At 38.5% G+C, this 21,548-nt stretch overlaps 2 protein-coding genes across 2 annotated transcripts in view; both read right to left on the reverse strand.

Annotated features, from left to right (window-relative positions):
* LOC111160936 (ATPase copper transporting alpha) overlaps positions 1–4,379 on the reverse strand; it is a 172,392-nt gene extending 168,013 nt beyond the window's left edge. Inside the window, exon 1 of the mRNA XM_022524336.1 lies at positions 4,301–4,379. The gene's annotated coding sequence lies outside the window, so the exon portion shown is untranslated. The remainder of the gene's footprint in view (positions 1–4,300) is intronic.
* A 5,309-nt stretch (positions 4,380–9,688) lies between these two features.
* LOC111160926 (cytochrome c oxidase subunit 7B, mitochondrial) lies at positions 9,689–14,961 on the reverse strand. The gene is made up of 3 exons (XM_022524317.1): positions 14,796–14,961; positions 11,138–11,262; positions 9,689–9,889 (listed from the first exon to the last, which is right to left on the reverse strand). The coding sequence occupies exons 1-3, from the start codon at positions 14,833–14,835 to the stop codon at positions 9,812–9,814; spliced, it is 243 nt and encodes an 80-aa protein (XP_022380025.1). The 5' UTR covers positions 14,836–14,961; the 3' UTR covers positions 9,689–9,811.
* Between the last annotated feature and the right edge of the window lie 6,587 nt (positions 14,962–21,548).

Below are 21,548 nucleotides of genomic sequence, written 5' to 3' on the forward strand. Positions count from 1 at the left end.
CTGTTAGATTGTTAATCTTTTTTTTTTAAGTAGGCTCCATGCTGGGCATGGAGCCCAACACAAGGCTTAAACTTACAACCCTGAGATCAAGACCTGAGCTGAGATCAGGAGTCAAACATTTAACTGAGCAAGCCACCCAGGTACGTCTTAAGAGCATTATTAATTGATTTAATAATTCAATTAGAATTCTTAGAGCAGGGGCACCTCTGTGGCTCAGTCGTTAAACATCTGCCTTCGGCTCCAGTCATGATCCCAGAGTCCGGGGACCGAGTCCCACATCGGGCTCCCTGCTTGACGGAGAGCCTGCTTCTCCCTCTCCCCCGCCCCCTGCTTGTGTTCCCTCTCTCGCTGCCAAATACATAAATAAAATCTTTTTAAAAAAGAATTCTTAGAGCAAATAATCTTATTTTCACCAAAAAAAATAGATACCTCCTTTTTTGCTTATCATTGTTAAGTACAAGGATCAACAAAGGAAATTAACACTTGGAACTCCTTCATAACCAAGCTCTTTGTAACCTTTTGTTAGCTCAAGGATCAACTCTCAGGTATCCTCACGACCCTAAGAGTCAGCTACAAATTTTTCCTAAACAGTCCTGAGAATTTTCTTTAAAGGGCTCTTCACTGTGGAGTTCTTTCTCCTGTTCTTATATGTCTGATGACAGTTTCTCAGGTCTCAACAGAAGCCCTCTTAATGTTTTCTCCTGAATGGCAGGTAGCACACTTCAGGTGAACACTCAAGAGAGTAGAAACCATCTTCTTCATAATTCCAAGTTTATACAATGCCCTGCAAACTCACAGGTCAGAGTAGAACAGGGAAGTAATTCCAGTATTATTCTCTCCCAGTCTTTGGCTGGCACATCAAATGCACAAGCAGGATCAGCAACAATTACAACAGCATAAAACAAAACACTTTTTTAAACCAAAACAAAATCAACTAAGGTTAAATGGCCAAGTTAAAACAATTTCCCTAGGATGTGAAATAACCCATTAATTTCAATTAGTAAATTATGAAAATGTACTCCTGAGTATAGGTCTGGAAAATTGAACTTCTGCACTAGAGAATTATGGAGTAAAAATAGGTTTTAAAAAACATAGCTGTGTGGGCGCCTGGGTGGCTCAGTTGGTTAAGCGACTGCCTTCAGCTCAGGTCATGATCCTGGAGTCCCGGGATCGAGTCCCGCATCAGGCTCCCAGCTCCACGGGGAGTCTGCTTCTCCCTCTGACCTTCTCCTCGCTCATGCTCTCTCTCACTGTCTCTCTCTTCTCTCAAAAAAATAAATAAAATGTTTATTAAAAAAAAACATAGCTGTGTAATTCTAAATGTGGACAGAAAACATGAAACAAAATTAAACTGGCTCAAAATGGGGACATTTTATCCTCATTCCCTTCAAGGAAAGAAATATCTGTGAAAACTAGTGTAATCTATCAATACCCCACACATTTAATCCCACAAAGATATGAAAATCACTTCAATTTTCTAACAGTGCTGGAGAAACTAGCAACATATTTATGAAACCAGAGAGATCCTACCCTTTCACTTTAAAGAAACACATTCTAAAAGTATTGTGATAATTTTCTTGCCATACTACTTTACCAAGTAAGTAAGCAAATTATATCACATTCAATCAATCTGAAGACTGAGACTTATAAGTAAAAATTATGATTGCTGAGATAGTAAATTGAACCAAAATAGGCCTGTGGCCTGTCTTTCCTGCCCACTCCCCCATCCATATTTTGATTTATGTCCTAAGAAAGATCACAATTTAAAAGCAAAACTCTGTAAAACCTTTAAAAAGATGAGTAGAGGGAATTTTAAGACGAAACTCCCATATATTATTCCCACCTGTTCCAGTACCTGTATCACCTCAGACAAATCTCTCCTCACAATTTAATTTCCCAACTGTCAAATGAACATTATTTTCACTCATTGGGATGTGTAAAAAGTCTTGATTAAAGTTTTTCAAGTATTTTTAAATATATAGATAAAAAAAACTATAATGAGGCATTTACAAAAGGAATGTGTTGCCTTAAAGCGCTCACAGAAGTAAAGATTGTAATGTGTTAGTTGGTTATTTTTGCTCATCACGCTCTCTCATTTTCAGATAAATTCTACTACTTCTCCATGCATTTTTCAAAGAAAAATAACCTTCTGCATTAGAGATCAGAGATGTTAACCTACCCTTTGGAGGGATTTGTGTTTAATCTAACCCTACCTAGAGGCCAAGAATCAAGATCTTTCCAAGACTAAGAATGGAAAAGAATAGTTTCTATCAGGTTAAGAAGACTAGTAGAGAAATCAATTCGGAGGAGAAAAGGAAATGCATAAATTCCTTGAGAAAATGCTGGAACAGCTTCTGGCGTCAGATAATGTTATTCATTCCCAGCAATTTAAAAATTGATTCCAAATTACATTTAAGTCATAAGAGTCAATAAGAATTAAAATATAGCAAGATTTAACAGGAAAAAGGGAGAGACAAATCAAGAGACAAATCTTGGGTTTGTCTAAGGTTAAGACAAACCTTAAAAGGAAAAAAGGAAGAGACAAATCTTAATTATAGAGAACTGATGGTTACCAGAAGGGAGGAGGTGAGGGAATGGGGATTAAGGAGTGCACTTGTCTTGATGATGTATGGAAGTTTTGGATCACTATATTATACACCTGAAACTAATATATTACTTTATGTTAACTAACTGGAATTAAAATAAAAGCCTAAATAAAAAATATATAGAAAGCTTTATTTTTTTTAAATTTGAGTTTACATTAGAATTAAATCTCATACATTAACACTGTTTTTGTCATTTCATGTATTTTTTCTACATATAAGCTTTTTTTATTGGCTGGAGGGTAGCTGGATATGGTTCTAAGCTTACCAGTTTTAGATTCTGTATTTTTTTCCCCTTTAATAGTACTATCTTAGAGGCTGTGGCTGTGTTAGAAATAGGGGTGTTTATGTACAGTGTGTTGTTGCATGTCCAGCATCTTTCCAGGCCCCCAAGCCTTTGCTCATATTTTTTCTTCTACTTGGGATGCCCTCCCCTACGTCCATTCCTACAAAGTTAAATCCTATCCATTTTCAAGGCCCACCTCAAATGCTACCTTCCCTGAACTCTCATAACACTTTCTCTAACATACAAGGTTAGTGAGATTGGAAGGGTGTATCTGTCTTTCCTACTGCACTGTGAGACCCTCCAGTCAAAAAGCACTCTCTCATATCATGAACATAGACACAAGAAAGTTTTAAAAATAAAACCTCTGTTCAAAATATCCTTTAAAAAGGATGAGAGAGGCGCCTGGGTGAATCACTTGGTTAAGCAATGGACTCTTGATTTTTGGCTCAGGTCAGGATCTCAGGGTCACAAATGCAGCCCCACCTCAGGCTGGGCCCTGAACTCAGCACAGAATCTGCTGGTCCCTCTCTCTCTACTCCTCTCCCTGCGTGCATGTTTGCTCAATCTCTCTCTCTCTCTCTCTCAAATAAATAAATCGTTTTAAAGGTTAATAAATAATAAGGATGAAATAAGCAGTCTATTCAATTAGTGGGGCTGCTAGAACCCACTGTATTCATAACTGAACTCAATTAACTTGATTGCAAACTCATTTGAGGTCAGAGACTCTGTGCTGTTTCTTGTGCATACCCCCTACCACCCCACACCTCAATATCACCCAATTCAATGTCCTGCACACATTAAGACTCAATACAAAACCCTATTACTGTAGATGAACACACTCTAAAACAAAAATCAGATGCTAAAAATACAAACTTGTGAAACAATAAAAGAGCTGTTGGTGCTTAGGATAAACCCAACGTCTACAACAAAGTGTCAAAGATAAAGGTGCCACAGGGATGGAGAATGACTTTACCGGGAAGGGGGCAGAATGAACAAAATGAAATGGAAACGAGAGTGTTCTCTCAGTTTAGCTTATGCTCCAAGAGAAAGCAAAAAGCAAAATATATTTCTTTACATCATTTCATTAATGGTCTTCAGTCCATATGACTTCCAATACCGGTACGGACCTTCTTGTACCTTCAACTAATTGGGTAACATAGGCCACTGGATGATCAGGGCACTTTCCCAGAAGGGTACAAGAAAAGTGACACGGGTCAGGACTCAATCTCCCCTCCATTATTCCCTGCTGGGAAGGTAAAACTAAGTGTGGTAAATACCAGAGTTGTGAAGAAGTGAGAGTTCGGAGACTGTCCCTGTTTAAAATAACCCCGCTACACTCGGTAGTAGAGATTGACGGTACAGAACACCTCTCCAGTAGAAGGGGACGACAGGGAGCCCACATAGGACGTACCTGGTTTTTCTTTCCTATGCTGAAACCTCGCGAGCTACGCAGCCCGTGGCAACGGCAGATCCATGCGCAGGTTCCAATCTCACACACAAGGAGAAGAAACAGTAGTGGTGGCGTGGGGAGGGGGGCGGCGGCGTCGGGGACAGCGACCGCGGTGGCGTCGGCAGCGGCGGTGGCGGCGGCACTCCCACGGCTTCTCTTCCTCCACCCACCGCCGCCCGAGCCTGCGGCCTTTACCCGTCCTTTCCTCACTCCCCCTACTTCCGGGTGACGCCCAGGCCGGAAGCAGGGCCTGAGATGCAAGAAAGGGACGCATCACGTGAAGAGGGACAAGTGCCCGGGAGTTGAGCTTCTCCCGCCCCCTGCTGCCCCTGAGTTGACACGCACCCTCGCGTGGAAGTCTTTGGCGCGGCAGAGAAGCCTCCTTCCTCCCATCACCAAAAACAAAACAAAACAAAACAAAATCCCACCAAAACCTGTGTCATCTGTAGCTTCCCAACCTCGAGCCATTAAGTACCATATAAGTCTTTGTAAATCATCTTCTGCATAGTTCAGCCTTTCTCAGCATGAAATTAACGGGGTGATGTTACTGTGTAGCCTAACTCCAAATGCAAATGCCAGAACTATGAACTTGCACTCGTCCCTCCATTCAAAAATTATCTCAAAAAATTTGACTTCTTATTCATAATCTTTATGTATATATTGGAGTTGGGGCCGGCATCTCACCTCACGCTACCTTCATATCGCCAACCTAAAGCTCTGAACCACCTGTCCATTTATCCATTCGCTTGTCCATCATCTTAAAAACCTAGAGGATTCCAAGGATGCAAAGAATTATTAGAGTATCTACAATAAATGATGCAACAAATGATACAGATGCATTAAATGATGCAATAAATGATATGATGCGATAAATGATACAGAAAGCATTTGAGAAAAATGTAGTTTTAATCCTGTCTTCCCATTTTCACATTTTAAAAAATAGCAAAATCCTAAGATTTTTAAAACAATTAATATTAACAGTAAGAGGAACAGGCTCCATCTCACTAAATTAAAAGTGAGATGCGGTCTTTTCGTATTGCCTTAAATTGAATATCTGTCATGAGATGTATGGGGAAATTAATTATATTTTCAGCTGGAACTGTTTGAACAGAGTTGCCATAAGTATCAAGTCTTTTTTACATAGACTTTGTTTGTGAGAGAGAAAGACAGAGAGAGAGCAAGCACTGGCATGCTCTGAAAGAGACATAGGGAGGAGAAGCAAAAGCCGACATCTCGAGGATCAGGGCAGGATCCCAGGACCCTGTGGTCCTGAACTGAGCCTAAGGCAGACACCCCAGGCGCCCCCAAGTCTAATAATGTTGCCAAACTCAAAACGGTACACAAAGGATAAATATTAAAATACTATTTGTAAAAGGCTTAGGAAAGTGGCACACACTAACCATATTTAAGTGTTAAGTAAACCAATTATACCCCCCTATTGTCAAATTCCTACTAAGCCTTGACAGGCAACATTTAAAATTGCCCAGAGATCTAAAGTTTAGGCCTACAATTAAGTATTTCACAAAGAATTATTCCTTTCCCCTCTGTACCCATCCACATACATATCTTCAGGACTACTAAACTTCCCAGCCATTAAGTTGTAATTGTCAATCAACGTGCACAACGTTAAGTCACAAATTCAACCCCAAATTTAAAATCTTTTTTTTTTAAGATTTTATTTAGTTATTTGACAGACAGAGATCACAAGTAGGCCGAGAGGCAGGCAGAGAGAGAGAGGAAGGGAAGCAGGCTCTCCGCTGAGCAGAGAGCCCAACGTGGGGCTCGATCCCAGGACCCTGAGACCATGACCTGAGCCGAAGGCAGAGGCTTAACCCACTGAGCCACCCAGGCGCCCCCCAAATTTAAAATCTTAAAAATTACATCACATGGGACACCTGGATAGCTCTGTCGGTTAAATGTTTGCCTTCAGGCAAAAATGAGCTATTGGGATTTCATCAAGATCAAAACCTTTTGCACAGCAAAGGAAACAGTTAACAAAACCAAAAGACAACTGACAGAATGGGAGAAGATATTTGCAAACGACATATCAGATAAAGGGCTAGTGTACAAAATCTATAAAGAACTTACCAAACTCAACACCCAAAGAACAAATAATCCAATCAAGAAATGGGCAGAAGACATGAACAGACATTTCTGCAAAGAAGACATCCAGATGGCCAACAGGCACATGAAAAAGTGCTCCACATCACTCGGCATCAGGGAAATACAAATCAAAACCACAATGAGATACCACCTCACACCAGTCAGAATGGCTAAAATTAACAAGTCAGGAAATGACAGATGCTGGCGAGGATGTGGAGAAAGGGGAACCCTCCTACATTGTTGGTGGGAATGCAAGCTGGTGCAACCACTCTGGAAAACAGCATGGAGGTTCCTCAAAAAGTTGAATAGAACTACCCTATGACCCAGCAATTGCACTACTGGGTATTTACCCTAAAGATACAAACGTAGTGATCCGAAAGGGCACGTGCACCCGAATGTTTATAGCAGCAATGTCTACAATAGCCAAACTATGGAAAGAACCTAGATGTCCATCAACAGATGAATGGATACAGAAGATGTGGTATATATATACAATGGAATACTATGCAGCCATCCAAAGAAATGAAATCTTGCCATTTGCGACGACGTGGATGGAACTAGAGAGTATCATGCTTAGTGAAATAAGTCAATCGGAGAAAGACAACTATCATGTGATCTCCCTGATATGAGGAAGTGGAGATGGCACGTGGGGGGTTGGGGGGGTAGAAGAATAAATGAAACAAGATGGGATCGGGAGGGAGACAAACCATAAGTGACTCTTAATCTCACGAAACAAACTGAGGGTTGCTGGGGAGGGAGAGGGGGGTGGGGTTATGGACACTGGGGAGGGTATGTGCTATGGTGAGTGCTGTGAAGTGTGTAAACCTGGCGATTCACAGACCTGTACCCCTGGGGATAAAAATACATTATATGTTTATAAAAAAACATAAATTAAAAAATAAAAATCTCTCTAATGAAGTTATCGGTCACAAGGGTGAAGGCACATTATCTGTACCTCTATAATTATTATAGTACCTAGTGCTAAATAAGTTTAATGAATTTAAGATTTGAGAGAGTGAGCACCCAAAGTGAGCCTGAGGAGGGGAATGGAGAGAATCCTCAAGCAGACTTCAAACTGAGCAGAGCCCAATCTGGAACTTGATCTCACAACCCTGAATCAGCCACCCAACCGACCCACCAAAGAGCCTAGTTTAATGAATTTAAAAGAACAGAAAACACATAGTAACTTAACTTAGTTAAGAATAGGATTTATGGGGGCGCCTGGGTGGCTCAGTGGGTTGAGCCGCTGCCTTCGGCTCAGGTCATGGTCTCGGGGTCCTGGGATCGAGTCCCGCATCGGGCTCTCTGCTCCGTAGGGAGCCTGCTTCCCCCTCTCTCTCTGCCTGCTGCTCTGCCTACTTGTGATCTCTCTCTCCCTGTGTCAAATAAATAAAATATTTTAAAAAAAATAGGATTTATGATATTCACCCTTACTTTAAAAAAAAAATGTGATAGCCCTCCAACAAGTAACATTTAAAGGATTGGCAATGCTTCTGAAGTCACTTACCTAAATTCTTCAAATGTACAGATTTTTGATAGGAAGACTGATTTGACAACCTTCCCACCCTAGATATTAAAACTCTCAGCAATGTGTTTGGGGATAAATTGAGTGTATTTGTGAAAGGATAAAATTTTGACTCTCTGTACACTAGGAAAGCTGCAAGGTCAGAACATTGTGATGACACTAATTTAGACTTACAGTACTGCTTCATTTCTGGCCATGCCTGAGGTAGTTTTAGAATTACTAATCAGGACAAGATTAACTACAAATTAAGCTTTAAAAGCCTGTTCAAAAATACCAACTACCACCACCAAGTTTTATCGCACAAAGCAACATATATACTGGCAAATGGACAAATAGACTATTTTAAAGGTCATACATACTTTTTTGCCTATAAGAAGAGCTGACAATTATCACTTACCTGACAGAAGTGGTACAAATCATATTGAAAATCACTTGTAGTCGTTAGTAATGCCAATTCAGGAATAAAAAGGTAAATGATCTAATGGAACATTGAAACTTCCTTAAAGACAAGTGTTTATTTTTGCTTAATCACATCTCAGGGTTACATGCATTTGAACACCTCAGTCCTATTTTCACATACTTTCTAAATATGATATAAAGTGTTCAAATTTTATCAAATATCAGCACTGTCGTGTAGTTACTAATCTTGCAATGCACTTATTTCGCAAGGACATTCAACTTTTCCTACTCAGTGATATTACTTACTGCCTACTCAGTGAAATTACTTACTGGCTTTGATGCATTTAATGAGAAAAATATTGCCATGAGAGCATTCTTCTAGTATTTCATGTAGTAAGTAAAAATCTTTCAAATGTTTGGTTATGCATAAATCCTTTCTATACCAGGTTCATTTGGAGAGTCCTAAAAGCCATTTACCTGATAACTTGTTGTATATGTAAGTGAACTCAGGAATCTCTAATTCAGCTAACATAGATTACTCCACGTATTTGAGCTATCAAATAGTGTATTTGAGCTATCAACAAACATGAGGCTTTTTACACCTTCAGCCGAGGAAGTACTGAAGTACATGGTGTAGATGTTTTTTTCACTTAGCATCTTACATACAAAATCCAAAGTCGTACTGAATTCAGGATAATACATGCATCAAAAAGTTGGTGTAATTAACAAAGTCAACAGCAGAGGTTAACACCAATAAACTGTATTTGAAAGATCCTTTCTTTAATAGCATCATAAGCATCCTAAATAAATATAATGAAAGACCCAAAGCTCGAAGATAAATGTGCCAATGGAGCCATAAGCATCCTAAATAAATATAATGAAAGACCCAAAGCTCGAAGATAAATGAGCCAATGGAGCCAAAGAGCTAGCTAATCTTCAAACATCCTAAGAGTTCATTTGACAGGACCAGTCTTCCCTTGGGTCTGGTGACAACCCAAGTTCTCTTGGCAGGAGTAAAAAGGCCCTAATACCAATTACAAATATAAACATAGATTAGAGATGAAAGTAGTAGGCATAATCAATATCTGGACACTCAAAGATGACCTAAATTAATTCTGTGATCAGTTATTCATGAACTGTAATTTCAGCCTAGTATAAAGTTGACTTCCAAGTGACAGCCAGATTTTACTTTCATATTATCTCTGAAAGAAAAATTATTTAAGAAATTGTAAAGCATCTGATTTAAATAGTAACACTTAAGGTTAAATAAATGAAAAGTGATCAGGCTGTTTCATTACAAAAGAAATAAACAAACCGACAACAAAGGTTTCAAATGTACTTTATTTCTTCAATCATGCCATATTTTAATGGGTGCAGAGTGTTTTTACTTGGCATCAGTTATGAGTTGGTTTTGAAACAATTCAGTATTACACCAACTGGGATGATTACTGATCTCTCCATTCCTTTGGGGTGACTCTGCCAACAGGGGACAGGTTCCATTCTATTCCAATTTGTGTTGCTGTCTGTAAGAATTAAAATGCTATTAGTTATAAATGTTTAAACTAGAGTCTACTCTCCCTTGGAGACTATTTCTTAAAAGTGACAAAGGTATTCTACTCTACAGGTTAAAAACACACAGAAATTCAGCTGGGATATAGTGCCTCCTCCATGTAGGCCAAAGCTAATTGCTGTCCTAATTCTCTAGACCAGTACTGTTTAACAGAACTTCCTGAGATGCAAGAAATGTCTAGATCTTCACCATCTAACACAAGAGCCAAATATTGCTACTGAGCAACTGAAATGCGGCCAGTATGACTGAACAATTCAATTTTTAATTTCATTAATTCCAATTTTTACTTCACATTTCTCTTACTACCTCCTCAAACACTGCTTCACTCCACCACAATTATCTAAATACTGCAAAAAAAAAACACTTTTATAATATCCTTTCATCAAGGAACACAACTTCCAAAAGTGCCCCTGACCACACATTTGTTCAACATCTAATCACTCTTCTAAATACATACACCTATTTTACCTGTGTATTTAAGGAAGGTTAAAACAAGAATGAAAAGCCCCATGAATAAATATTTTTGTTTATTAAGGCAAGATTAATAGATATCTCTAAGAGCAACTAATATATTTATCCTACTTTTAACCAATAAGTACATCAACTGGTAAGAAAACTGTTAAATGTTAAGATGTAAAAAACTAAAAAAATGAAAGCAAGTCATTGTACGTCTCATCCATCAGAAATTTACTCAGTTCTGTGGGCAGAATTTTAGAAAAGACACCAATTAAGTGAAAGAAGGTGACCCAAGATGGTGAAAACCCTGGAAATTATGTAACAAAAAGTGATTAACAGAATTAAGGATGTTTAATTTGAAAGAGAAGATCCAGGAAAGTAGTATCTAATTTTCTAGTATCTTTGGTTTCTAGTATCTAATGGATGATACATGGAAATGGAATCAGAATTTCTTGTTGAAAGAAAATGATGGTTAGTGCATCTGGCTGGCTCAAATGGCGGAGCTTGTAACTCCTGATTTCAGGTTGTGAGTTCAAACTCCATGCTGGGTGTACAGATTACTTAAAAAAAAAAAAATGAATGCTTAATGCTAGAAGAAATTCCTGCACTGGGTAGGTAATCACATCAGAAAATCTCTGAAGTCCCTCCCAACTAGAAATGTATACTACTCTGTGAAAGCATTTTGAATACATAAACAGGAATGAAAAATATCTAATATAGAATATTATCAATCAACAGTACTTACATATGCCCACACAGCAATACAGAAAGTGGCTCCACTAGCTAATATGGCATTACCATATTTGTCATGGAAATCAGGTGTCCTTTTCTGGTGGCTCTGCCTTGCCACTGTTTGTGGGATGCTTTGAACTAAAAAAAAAAAAGGAAATACAGAAGCATATCTATCAATTATAAGGAAAAGAACATGTAATTGATACTGCAAATCATGAAAGCAACAGGATGTTAAATTTATAGTACTCTGAGGTTCAACACAATGTTAAAACATACTGTAGCTAAAAGCAAAGTAGTATACTTTAAATGCATCAAAAATAATATAATTTGACACATGTATAGATATGTGAGAAACAAATGTATCAAAATACTTGTATCTATGCAGTGCAGTGTGTGTATCATACAATTCTTCCAAATTTTCTCTATGTCTGAAAATTTTTGTAATAAAATCTTGGGGGATAAAACAGAAAAGGTGACATCAGTAACACTATAAACCTCTGTAACTTGGGCTCTTATTCATTAAGTTGAATATTTAGGACTTAAATTTTCACTAGTTTACTCTGCAGTGCTCAGCAACTTACAACATAAAAGGGTAAAATCAAAAGAATTTCAAATTAAAGCATACTAAATGTTTATCACCATAAAATTGCAAAAAAAAAAAAAACCAAAAAAACAAAACACCTCCAAAAACCAGAGTAATGCTGATTAAAAAAAAAATTACTAATGAGGGTACCTGGGTGGCTCAGGCGGCTGTGTCTGCCTTCAACTCAGATTAGGGTTCTATGATCCTGGGATCCAGTCCCAAGTCAGGCTCCCTGCTCAGCAGGGATTCTGCTGCTCCCTTTGCCCCTCCCCTCCCCTCTTTCTATCTCTCTCTCTCTCATGCTCTCCCAAATAAATAAAATCTTCAAAAAATAATTACTGATGGGGCACCTGGGTGGCTCAGTGGGTTAAAGCCTCTGCCTTCGGCTCAGGTCATGATCCTCGGGTCCTGGGATCGAGCCCTGCGTCAGGCTCTCTGCTAGCCTGCTTCCCTTCCTCTCTCTGCCTGCCTCTCTGCCTACTTGTGAGCTCTGTCAAATAAATAAATAAAATCTTAAAAAAAAAACATTAAAAAAATAATTACTGCTGAATACAACACTATGCTAAAAGAAATAGGGTACATGAAAATGTGTAAGACACAGACCCTGTCTTCAAGTAACCTCCAATCTAGAGGAGGATATGAGACATCTATACACAAATCACTGTAATACAAAAAAGTAGAATATTAGCTAAGTACTCTGAACACCAAGTAGGATTTGGTTATGTAGATGTAGGAAGGGGAAATCTGGAAAAAAAAAAAGGTGGAGAAAAAAGCCCAGTGTACTACAAAACCAATTATGTTTGGTTGAAGGACAAGGTATATACACAAGTAATAGGGATAAAACCAGAAAGGATCGGGGCGCCTGGGTGGCTCAGTGGGTTAAAGCCTCTGCCTTCGGCTCAGGTCATGATCCCAGAGTCCTGGGATGGAGCCCCGCATCCGGCTCTCTGCTCCGCAGGGAGCCTGCTTCCTCCCCTCTCTTTCTCTGCCTGCCTCTCTGCCTACTTGTGATCTCTCTCTCTGTCAAATAAATAAAATCTTAAAAAAAAAAAAACCCAGAAAGGATAATGAAGGGCCACTTTTTTGGTTGAGGCAAAGGTTTTTGAGCAGAATGACATTAAAACTTTGCTTTACTATTATTTTAATAGAATGATTTTTCAAACTGCCTCTTGGGCTCTCAGGAGAGCTTGGCAAAGAGCCAAGACTGCAAAAATGCGTATTTCAAAAGATTCTTTTTTCCTTCCTAAGTAACAGATTCTTATTATATTTTTTAAGACTTTATTTGAGAGAGAGAGAGAAGGCGCGGTGGCCAGGGGTGGGGGTGGGGGTGAGACAGAGAAGAGTAGCAGACTCCCCACCAAGTAAGGAACAGGACTGGAGGCTCCATCGCAGGGCGCTGAGATCATGACCTCCGCCGAAGGCAAACACTTAACTCACTGAGCCACCTAGGCGCCCCGAACCTGTTTTAGAGACTCAAATGGTACTTATGTAATGGAAAGCATGTATTTTTTTCTTTTTAAGATTTATTTATTTGAAAGAAAGAGCACTCGGGAGGAGGTGCAGAGGGAGAGAAACAGACTCCTGGCTGAGTCCATAGGAGTCTAACTTCAGAGGATCCCAGGACCCTTGAGACCACAGCCCTAGCTGAAACCTCAGAATGGAAGCTTAACGGACTGAGCTACCCAGGCGCCCCTGTAATGGAAAGCATAGTTTTTTAAAAAACAGCAAAAGGAAGATGGACAGAAAGAGCAATGTTGCCCACTCCCTAGCATTTAAGAATATAATGGCTTCTATGTGATACAGTGGGTTATTTCAGAATAGTTATTTGACCATTAATGATTTCTTCTCTTAACTGCCTTATAGGTTTTCTTTTCACATTTAGACACACTTGGGATGAGCAAATTTACAAACATTTCACAATATGTTCTGCTCTAGAGCAGTTAAAAAGTGAACGTGTGAATTCCACATTGGTTAAAAAAAATTCCCTTTCCTAAGGTACAAGGCCCTACCTGCTCAAAGGGCAAATAAATTAAAATTACCAAACAATTCTGCAACATCTCATGACCTCAAAATTCAGTTCACCAAAATTCAATCACCAAAGTGGATTTCTTTAGACTTCTCTTCTGTAACAAGAAATGGTTTAGTTACAACCTACTGGTATCCTCAAGAATTGTATGAGGTTAACAAATATTTACTAACCCTCTGTTTTACAAAGCAGGAAAATTAGGTTCAGAGAAAAATTATTTGCCCAAAGGGAAAGAGATAACATATGTGACTTTCGGAATATTAAAAACCCAGTTGGGCAACTATTTTTTTGGTGACTGTCAAAGCTGCTTGAGTGTTTAGAACACAATCTAGTAATACCACTAATGTCTCTGTAGAAATAAAAACAGGTTTAAGGACGCTAAATGGTAATTGCTTAAGGTCACTTTCAATGTAAAACTGCTCACATTACTCAAGGTCACCTTCACTGCAAATCCAGTACGGAAATGAATTTCCTCTTTCCAATCTAGTGCATTCTCAATACATAAGGCTGGTCCCAAAATTCCCTTTTACCTGCCAAACTCTTAGATAAGAAAAAAATTACAACTGTTTTCGAATAAGCTAATACTCATTTAATAACGAACAAACAACATAAAAGCAGCAGGGCCACCACCTGGGTTGTCTCCTTGCAATGAAAGAGCTAGATTTCCAGTTTCCTTCCGTTAGTTACAGGAATTGGAGAGGAAGTTCACTGGGGGTAAATATACTCTCAAAACTAAAATTTATGAAATTACTGAAGGAATGAATAGCGTCCACGAAGAACCTCCTTCCCTGAAATCATAGGTAAGTGAACGTAAAATGCAAAAACAAAAAACAGGGCTATGCTACGACTCTGGTGACAGAAAGTGAGCTGGGAACCAAAACAGAAACACGGGGTGATTACGTTAATGCTAAGGACAGCTTCCCAACTACTCGGGGCGAGGCGGGAGACTGCGCATTTAGAATTAGAAAGTCGGGATGCAGGTGGAGGGAAAGGGCACGAGAAACCACTAAGACAAACGTGTAAAAGGCGGTTGGAAATTATTTGCTCACAATTTTTGCTTACCTCGGAGACGACTTAGAGCGGTTCTGGCCATAGGAAACATCCTGAAGCTGAAAACAGAACCGAGCAACTACAGCTGTCGCTTTGCTACAACTTGGTACCAAGTCTCCTTGCAAAAAGCCCTGAAAAACAAAATGGCTTTCAGCTGGGCTCTTTAATGAGATTTAATGAAATATCGCGAGACCTCTAAAAAAAAAAAAAAACTCCAGCCTATAGAAATTGTAATCCTCTTTACAGACAGGAAAGATAAAGGCTTTTTGGGAAATGTAGTTTCACGCTTTGTAAGCGAGGTATGTCGGTATTTACTGAAGAACCTTGCAGCTAGGTTTAGGGTTGCACGGGAGACAGCCGATACACTGATCTTAGACGGAATCATCAAAGACAGTAGCTTCAAGTTGGTGTTTTAGAGGTCTGAATTTGTGTCTCGCTCCACACTACCAGTTCTTTTGAGTCCCCCGAAGTTCCTTCGCTTCTCTAATTTTTGGTCTACTACTGTATACTAATTTGTTTAACTTTTAATTTTGAGATTTAGAGAAAAGTTGCGAGAATAGTAAAATAAAATCGTAATTATGTGGGTAAATACGTGATAAAGCAAATGCAATGAATCGATTTTTAGGATCTTGATGGTGGTGTTCAGAGTACAATTATTTCACTTTTTCTGTATGTTTGGATATTTTCATTATAAAATATTGGTGGTGGAGGGAGAACACCTAAACACCTGTTGCCAAGGTTCACCACTTGGATAATATTTTGCCACACGTGTTCTCTCTTTGTCTATGGGGGTATGGGGGGGGCAGTTCTGAACCATTTGAGAGTAACTTGCAAACATTATGTGCTTTCTTTAAAAAAGATTTTATTTATTTATTTGAGAGAGAGAGGGAGAGAGGAGAAGGTCAGAGGGAGAAGCAGACTCCCCATGGAGCCGGGAGCCCCACGTGGGGCTCTATCCCGGGACTGCAGGATCATGACCTGAGCGGATGGTGAAGGCAGTGGTTTAACCAACTGAGCCACTCAGGCTCCCACATTATGTATTTTCACCTGTTAATACTTGAGGGTTCATTTCCTGAGAGTAAGATATTCTCTCACATAACCGTAGTACAGTTACCAAATTAAGAAATTTTAATACTGATACAACACAGCGATTCCAATTTCATCAACTGTTCCCTTGTCTCTAACCAGAATTCAATCCAGATCCCCATATTGAATTTAGTTGTCATGTAACTTTAGCCTCCTTCAGAATTGAGTAGTTCCACAAAATTTCTTAGTCTTTGGTGGCATTATTTTTTTTTTCCTCACTACAGATAACCTTTATTCTCTCAGTTTTATCTATGAAAGAAGTGAGGTGCAGAATCCTTAAATGACTAGTAGAAGATCAAGATCAGTTCCTTGTAAGTGGAAGAACTGGTAATGGACCTCCTGACTCCACAGCTCTGTGCTCTGTAATATTTTTGAAGTATATAGACCAGTTATTTTATAAAAGTTCCCACAAATTGTGTGTGCTTGATATTTTCTCATAATTAAATTCAGTTTATGCACTTACGGCATCTTATGAGGAAGCATGCAATGTCCCATTATTGTCTCATTATTGCCAAATTTAATCCTTTGGTCCAAAGAGTGGCTTACGAGTTCCTAAAGTTACTGTTTTTTCCCTTTGGAATAAAATAAGTAATGTCTGTCTGTCAAATAAATAAATAAAATCTTTAAAAAAATAAGTAATGTGAAAAATACATAGAGACTATATGAATATCCTGTTTTTCATAAAAATTTCACCCACTAGTTTTTGTATCCACTGTTGATTTTTGCCTAAATCAATTAATTATTAGTTTGAAAGTTTGGTGATTTTCTAATTCTCTCATTATTCTATATTTAATAGTGGTTGTGGGGCGCCTGGGTGGCTCAGTGGGTTGAGCCTCTGCCTTCGGCTCGGGTCGTGATCCCGGGGTTCTGGAATCGAGCCCCGCGTCGGGCTCTCTGCTCAGCAGGGAGCCTGCCTCCACCTCTTTCTCTGCCTGCCTCTCTGCCTACTTGTGATCTCTGTCTGTCAAATAAATAAATAAAATCTTTTAAAAAAATAGTGGTTGTTCTACTGTAGGGAGGAATTTTATCCCCTCTCCAATTTATTTGTTCATTATCATGTGGACATGTGGATTCGGTAATTATAATCCATTACTTTAATGATTTATTTTAGTAATCAGTAGTCCCAGATGTGATCAGTAGGATTCCCTTCAAGCTGTGTCATGCGTATTTTTTGATATGACTTCATTTTTTTTTTGAGCACGTGTTTATTTTCTGACATAAGATGTTCAGGGTGCATCTTGTACTTTTCCCTGCATCCGCACTGGAACCAGCCATTCCTGGAAGAAGCCCTAATTTCTTTTAGAGATGGCATTTAGCAATATATATTCAGTCCCAGGTGTGCTCATTGATATTGGAGTGTCATTGCTTCTAGTCCTTTCAGCAAATAGAGCTAGGAATATATGTTATGAAAGATAAATTTATACTAACACCTCCAATTATAGTCCAAACTCCAAAAGTTCTTTTCTACTTTCCCTCATTTCATATTTGTATCTCCTTTCTTCCATAGTGAGAATCCTTGCTTTCAATAATATCAGTGTTTATGCATATTATATTATACAAAATAAATTTTCAGAATTGTTATACTCATATTACCATGAAAAACAAACCTACTGGGACGCCTGGGTGGCTCAGTTGGTTAAGCAGCTGCCTTCGGCTCAGGTCATGATCCCAGCGTCCTGGGATCGAGTCCCACATCGGGCTCCTTGCTCATCAGGGAGCCTGCTTCTCCCTCTGCCTCTGCCTGCCATTCTGTCTGCCTGTGCTTGCTCTCTCTCCCTCTCTCTCTCTGACAAATAAAAAAAAACCTACTTAGTAGAATTTCAGATTTGCTTGTACTTTTTTTTCTTTAGACTAATGGGATATAATCAAAGTGGTGTGTTCATAAATCGTTCAGATTAGTTTCTTTCTTTAGTGTGGTTGTTTTTCATTTGAAATAGTGTCAAGCTTCCTTTTTCCATTTGTATTCAATTACAGTTCTACCACGTTCTTATTGATGTGATTTAAATTTTTCTCTAATTTTATTTTTTAAATTTTTATCTATTTATTTTTTAAGTAAGCTCTACACCCAATGTGGGGCTCAAACTCACAACCCTGAGATCAAAAGTTGCATGCTCTACCAACTAAGCAAGACAGGTTTCCTAATTATTTTAAAAATTGTGGTAAAATATATGTAACATAGTATTTACCATCAATAATTATGTGTACAGTCTAGTAGCATTAAGTACATCCACATTTTTGTACAATCATCACCACTATTCATCTTGAGAATTTTTTTCATCTTGAAAAACCAGATGATTAGGTTTTATATTTGGATTATTTTAGAAGTGTTTACATTGTTACAAAAGTCAAAACTATACAAACTTGTATACTTAGAGAAGTATCATTCCCTCCCATAACTGTTCCACTGCATTTCCTTCACCTCCCGTAGATAACCAATTTCATTAGTTTCTGGCTTAACTTTTTCCGTGTTTCCTTTTGCAAAAATGGACAAATATGTGTATATTTTCTTATTTCCTATTCTATTTTACACAAATGTAGCATAACATGTATATTCTTTTGTACTTTGGTTTTTTTCACTTAACGATAGATCTTGAAAACCCATATCATTTAAACAACACTTCCTCATTCCTTTTTTTATAGCTGTGAAATACTCCATGGTGTTTACATATATTGGAGGAGGTAATAAAGAGGACTTGACTGCCAGTTGACCTGTGAGCTGGACCCAGGCAATCATATATTCCTCACCCAAACCCCATTCTGGGAATGTACACTCTGCCTGCTTTTCCCAAGTGGGAGCTATTCCAACCACACAGCCTTGAGAAAGTAAGTTATTGTTGAGACCACCTGGACAGCACACATGACTGAACCCAGTTAAGGCCTCTATACAAACTTTTGAGATTCTGGTGGGCAGTTAGGAATTTGTACTCGTTTTGCAGCTCCCCAAAACAAGCCTCCTGAGTTCCTTGCTTATTAAAAACACAACCTAAGTGTCCATAGATAGATAAATGGGTAAAGTGTGGAATATTACTTAGCCATAAAAAGAATAAAATCTTGCCACTTGTGACAACATGGATGGACCTAGAGGGTATATACTAAGTAAAATAAGTCAGATAGAGAAAGACAAATACCATATGATTTCACTTATATGTGGAATCTAAAAAAAGCCAAAATAAATTAACAAGCAAAAAACAGAAACAGACCCATAAATACAAGGTGGTGGTTGCCAGATGGAGGGAGGATGGGTGAAATAGGTAAAAAGGATTAAGAGGTACAACCTTCCAGTTGTAAAATAAGTAAGTCGTAGAGATAAGCAGGACAGCATGGGGAATTCAGTCAGTAATATTTTTATAATGTGGTATGGTGACAGATGGTGATCACACTCATGGTGGTGAGCAGTGCAGAATGTATAGAATTGTAAAATCACTATGTTGTACGCTTGAAACTAATATAACATTATATGTCAACTATACTTCAAGACGAAAAACAAAATAAAAATTTTAGGGGCTCCTGGATTGTTTAATCAGTTAAGCATCTGACTTTGGCTCAGGTCATGATCTCAGACTCCTGGGATTGAACCCCAGGTCAGACTCTGCATTCAGTGGGGAGTCAGCTTCTTTCTCTCCTTCTGCCCCTACCCCGCTTATGCTCACACACTCACTCTCTCTCTCTCAAATAAATAAATAAAATCTTTAAAAATAAAAAAAATAAAAATTTTTAAAAATCTGTCTTTAAAAACGTAAGTGGTCTGCCTCAGTCTCTCCTTGGTCTCTCCTTGCTGTGTAGATACAGGGGCCAGTGTGTAAAACAATAATGTACCATAGTATATATCAGTCTCCTGCATTTGAAACTGTATTTGAACCTCCAAAGATACTCAAATATCCAAATTTGGGTATTTCTGAGAATATTTCAATCATAAATAGTGCTAAAATGAATAATTTTATGCACATATATTCTTATTGTTTGGAGTAGATTCCTAGAAGTGGGATAAATATGTATGTAGTTTTGCTAGATATTGTCAGGTTACCCTCCATATATATGCCAGTTTGCATTTCCACAAGCATTGTATAAGGGTGCATGTTTCCCCACAGCCTTGACGATGGCATGTATTGAATTTTTGCCAACATGATAGGTGAGATTTCCCTGTTCTTTAAAAATTTACTTTAATTTTTATTCATTCAATTTACATGCAGTAAAATTCATTCTTTTTTGTTGTACTGGTCTGTGAGTTTTGACAAGTGCCTAGTATAACCACCCCAACAATAAAGGACATAACAGTTCCATCAACACAAAACTTTTCTTGTGTGGCTCCTTTGTAACCAACCTCTTTCCCCACATCCAGCCCCAGAGAGCCACTGATCTATTCTCTGTCCCTTTGAGTTTGTCTTTTCCAGAATGTCATATAAATAGAATCAAACAGCATGTCTCCATATACTTCTATTTTGTATTATTATTATTATGAGTATCTGTAAATGTCTTAAAACGTTTTTCATATCTCCAGATCACATATCTTCACTTCAGAACCAGCTATTTTCCCTTCCATACACATATCCTTGTCTCTCCAACATAATGAAATTCTTATTCTCTGTGCTTTTGTGCATGTGTTTCCCAGCAAGACCTAAAAGAATAGTCATTTCGTGTTTCACTCTGTGGAAATAAAACCAAGTTATAGACAACTGATTTTATTTTGTTGGTAATTTTCTTCTTGAGTATATTATTTTAATCTAATTAAATCATCCCAGTTTTACAATCCACTAAAATAAACAAAACCGGACCAAATGAATAGAACCTCATAGGAAAGTTCAACGTAGGATTTTAATTTTTTTACATAGGGGAATTGATGTTTAATGAAAATGGACTATGACAGAAAAACTAAAAAGACAGAAATGCTTCCTTACAACCTTAGCTTCGTGTTCATCTCCCAAACAAAATAATAAGTCAGCATTTGCTGTCTATAACCTGAAATTTAAGTCCTTGTCTTAAAGTAATAAATTAGTAAGTTTAATTTTAAAAATGTCATGAAAAAACAACTTTGAAAAAATCACTTGATGTCTGCTCTGTGCACCGCATATGGCACAGTTCCTGGGACACAAGATATTCAACAAGCTCTTGCTCATTTACTTTTAAAAATCTTCAGTGATATTAAGTGTATTTCTGCTTTCCTGCTTTTACTTTTTTCATCTTGATTTGAAAAACTTTAGAGGCAGAACGAGGGAATAAGATAGCTAACAATCACGTGGCTAGGTCCGAATTTTCTAGAATATTACACAAACAGGGCGGATTTCAGGACCTCTAAATGAACGGGGAACAGACTCTGTTTTAACAACCTGAAGCCATTTTAGACTAAGGGAAGAAAACCCCCACCCCCCAGCAAAAAACCCGCAACACCTCACAACTGCGCATGCGCCTGGGCAGACGCTTTAAATGCTTCATCTTTCCGTAAATGAAAGGGGCAGTTAATCAGCTTTAGAGGACCAATGAAAAACCACCAGATTATCCTTTTTCTATTGGCTAACGGAGACCAATTAGAAGTGAACCGTGTTTTAGATAGCGCCTAGGCGTAGAGCGTCGTGACGTACTGCGAAGGGTCGCCCAGCAGGGCTGAGCTGGACCAATGGGGCGGAACCGGGGGCTGGTTTGCCTGTTCTCACGCCCTGCACTCAGACCCAGCCCGAGAAAACT

The sequence above is a fragment of the Enhydra lutris genome, unplaced genomic scaffold, assembly GCF_002288905.1.
Source record: "Enhydra lutris kenyoni isolate GAN:26980312 unplaced genomic scaffold, ASM228890v2 scaffoldscaffold79, whole genome shotgun sequence".
Lineage (NCBI taxonomy): Eukaryota > Metazoa > Chordata > Mammalia > Carnivora > Mustelidae > Enhydra > Enhydra lutris.

Coding starts and splice junctions, on each gene's coding strand:
- LOC111160926 (XM_022524317.1), bottom strand. CDS start 14,835: ATGTTTCCTATGGCCAGAACCGCTCTAAGTCGTCTCCGAG. Junction 11,263..14,795: donor CGCTCTAAGTCGTCTCCGAG/GTAAGCAAAAAT, acceptor TTTTTTTTTTAG/TTCAAAGCATCCCACAAACA. Junction 9,890..11,137: donor GTATTGCTGTGTGGGCATAT/GTAAGTACTGTT, acceptor TAATTCTTACAG/ACAGCAACACAAATTGGAAT.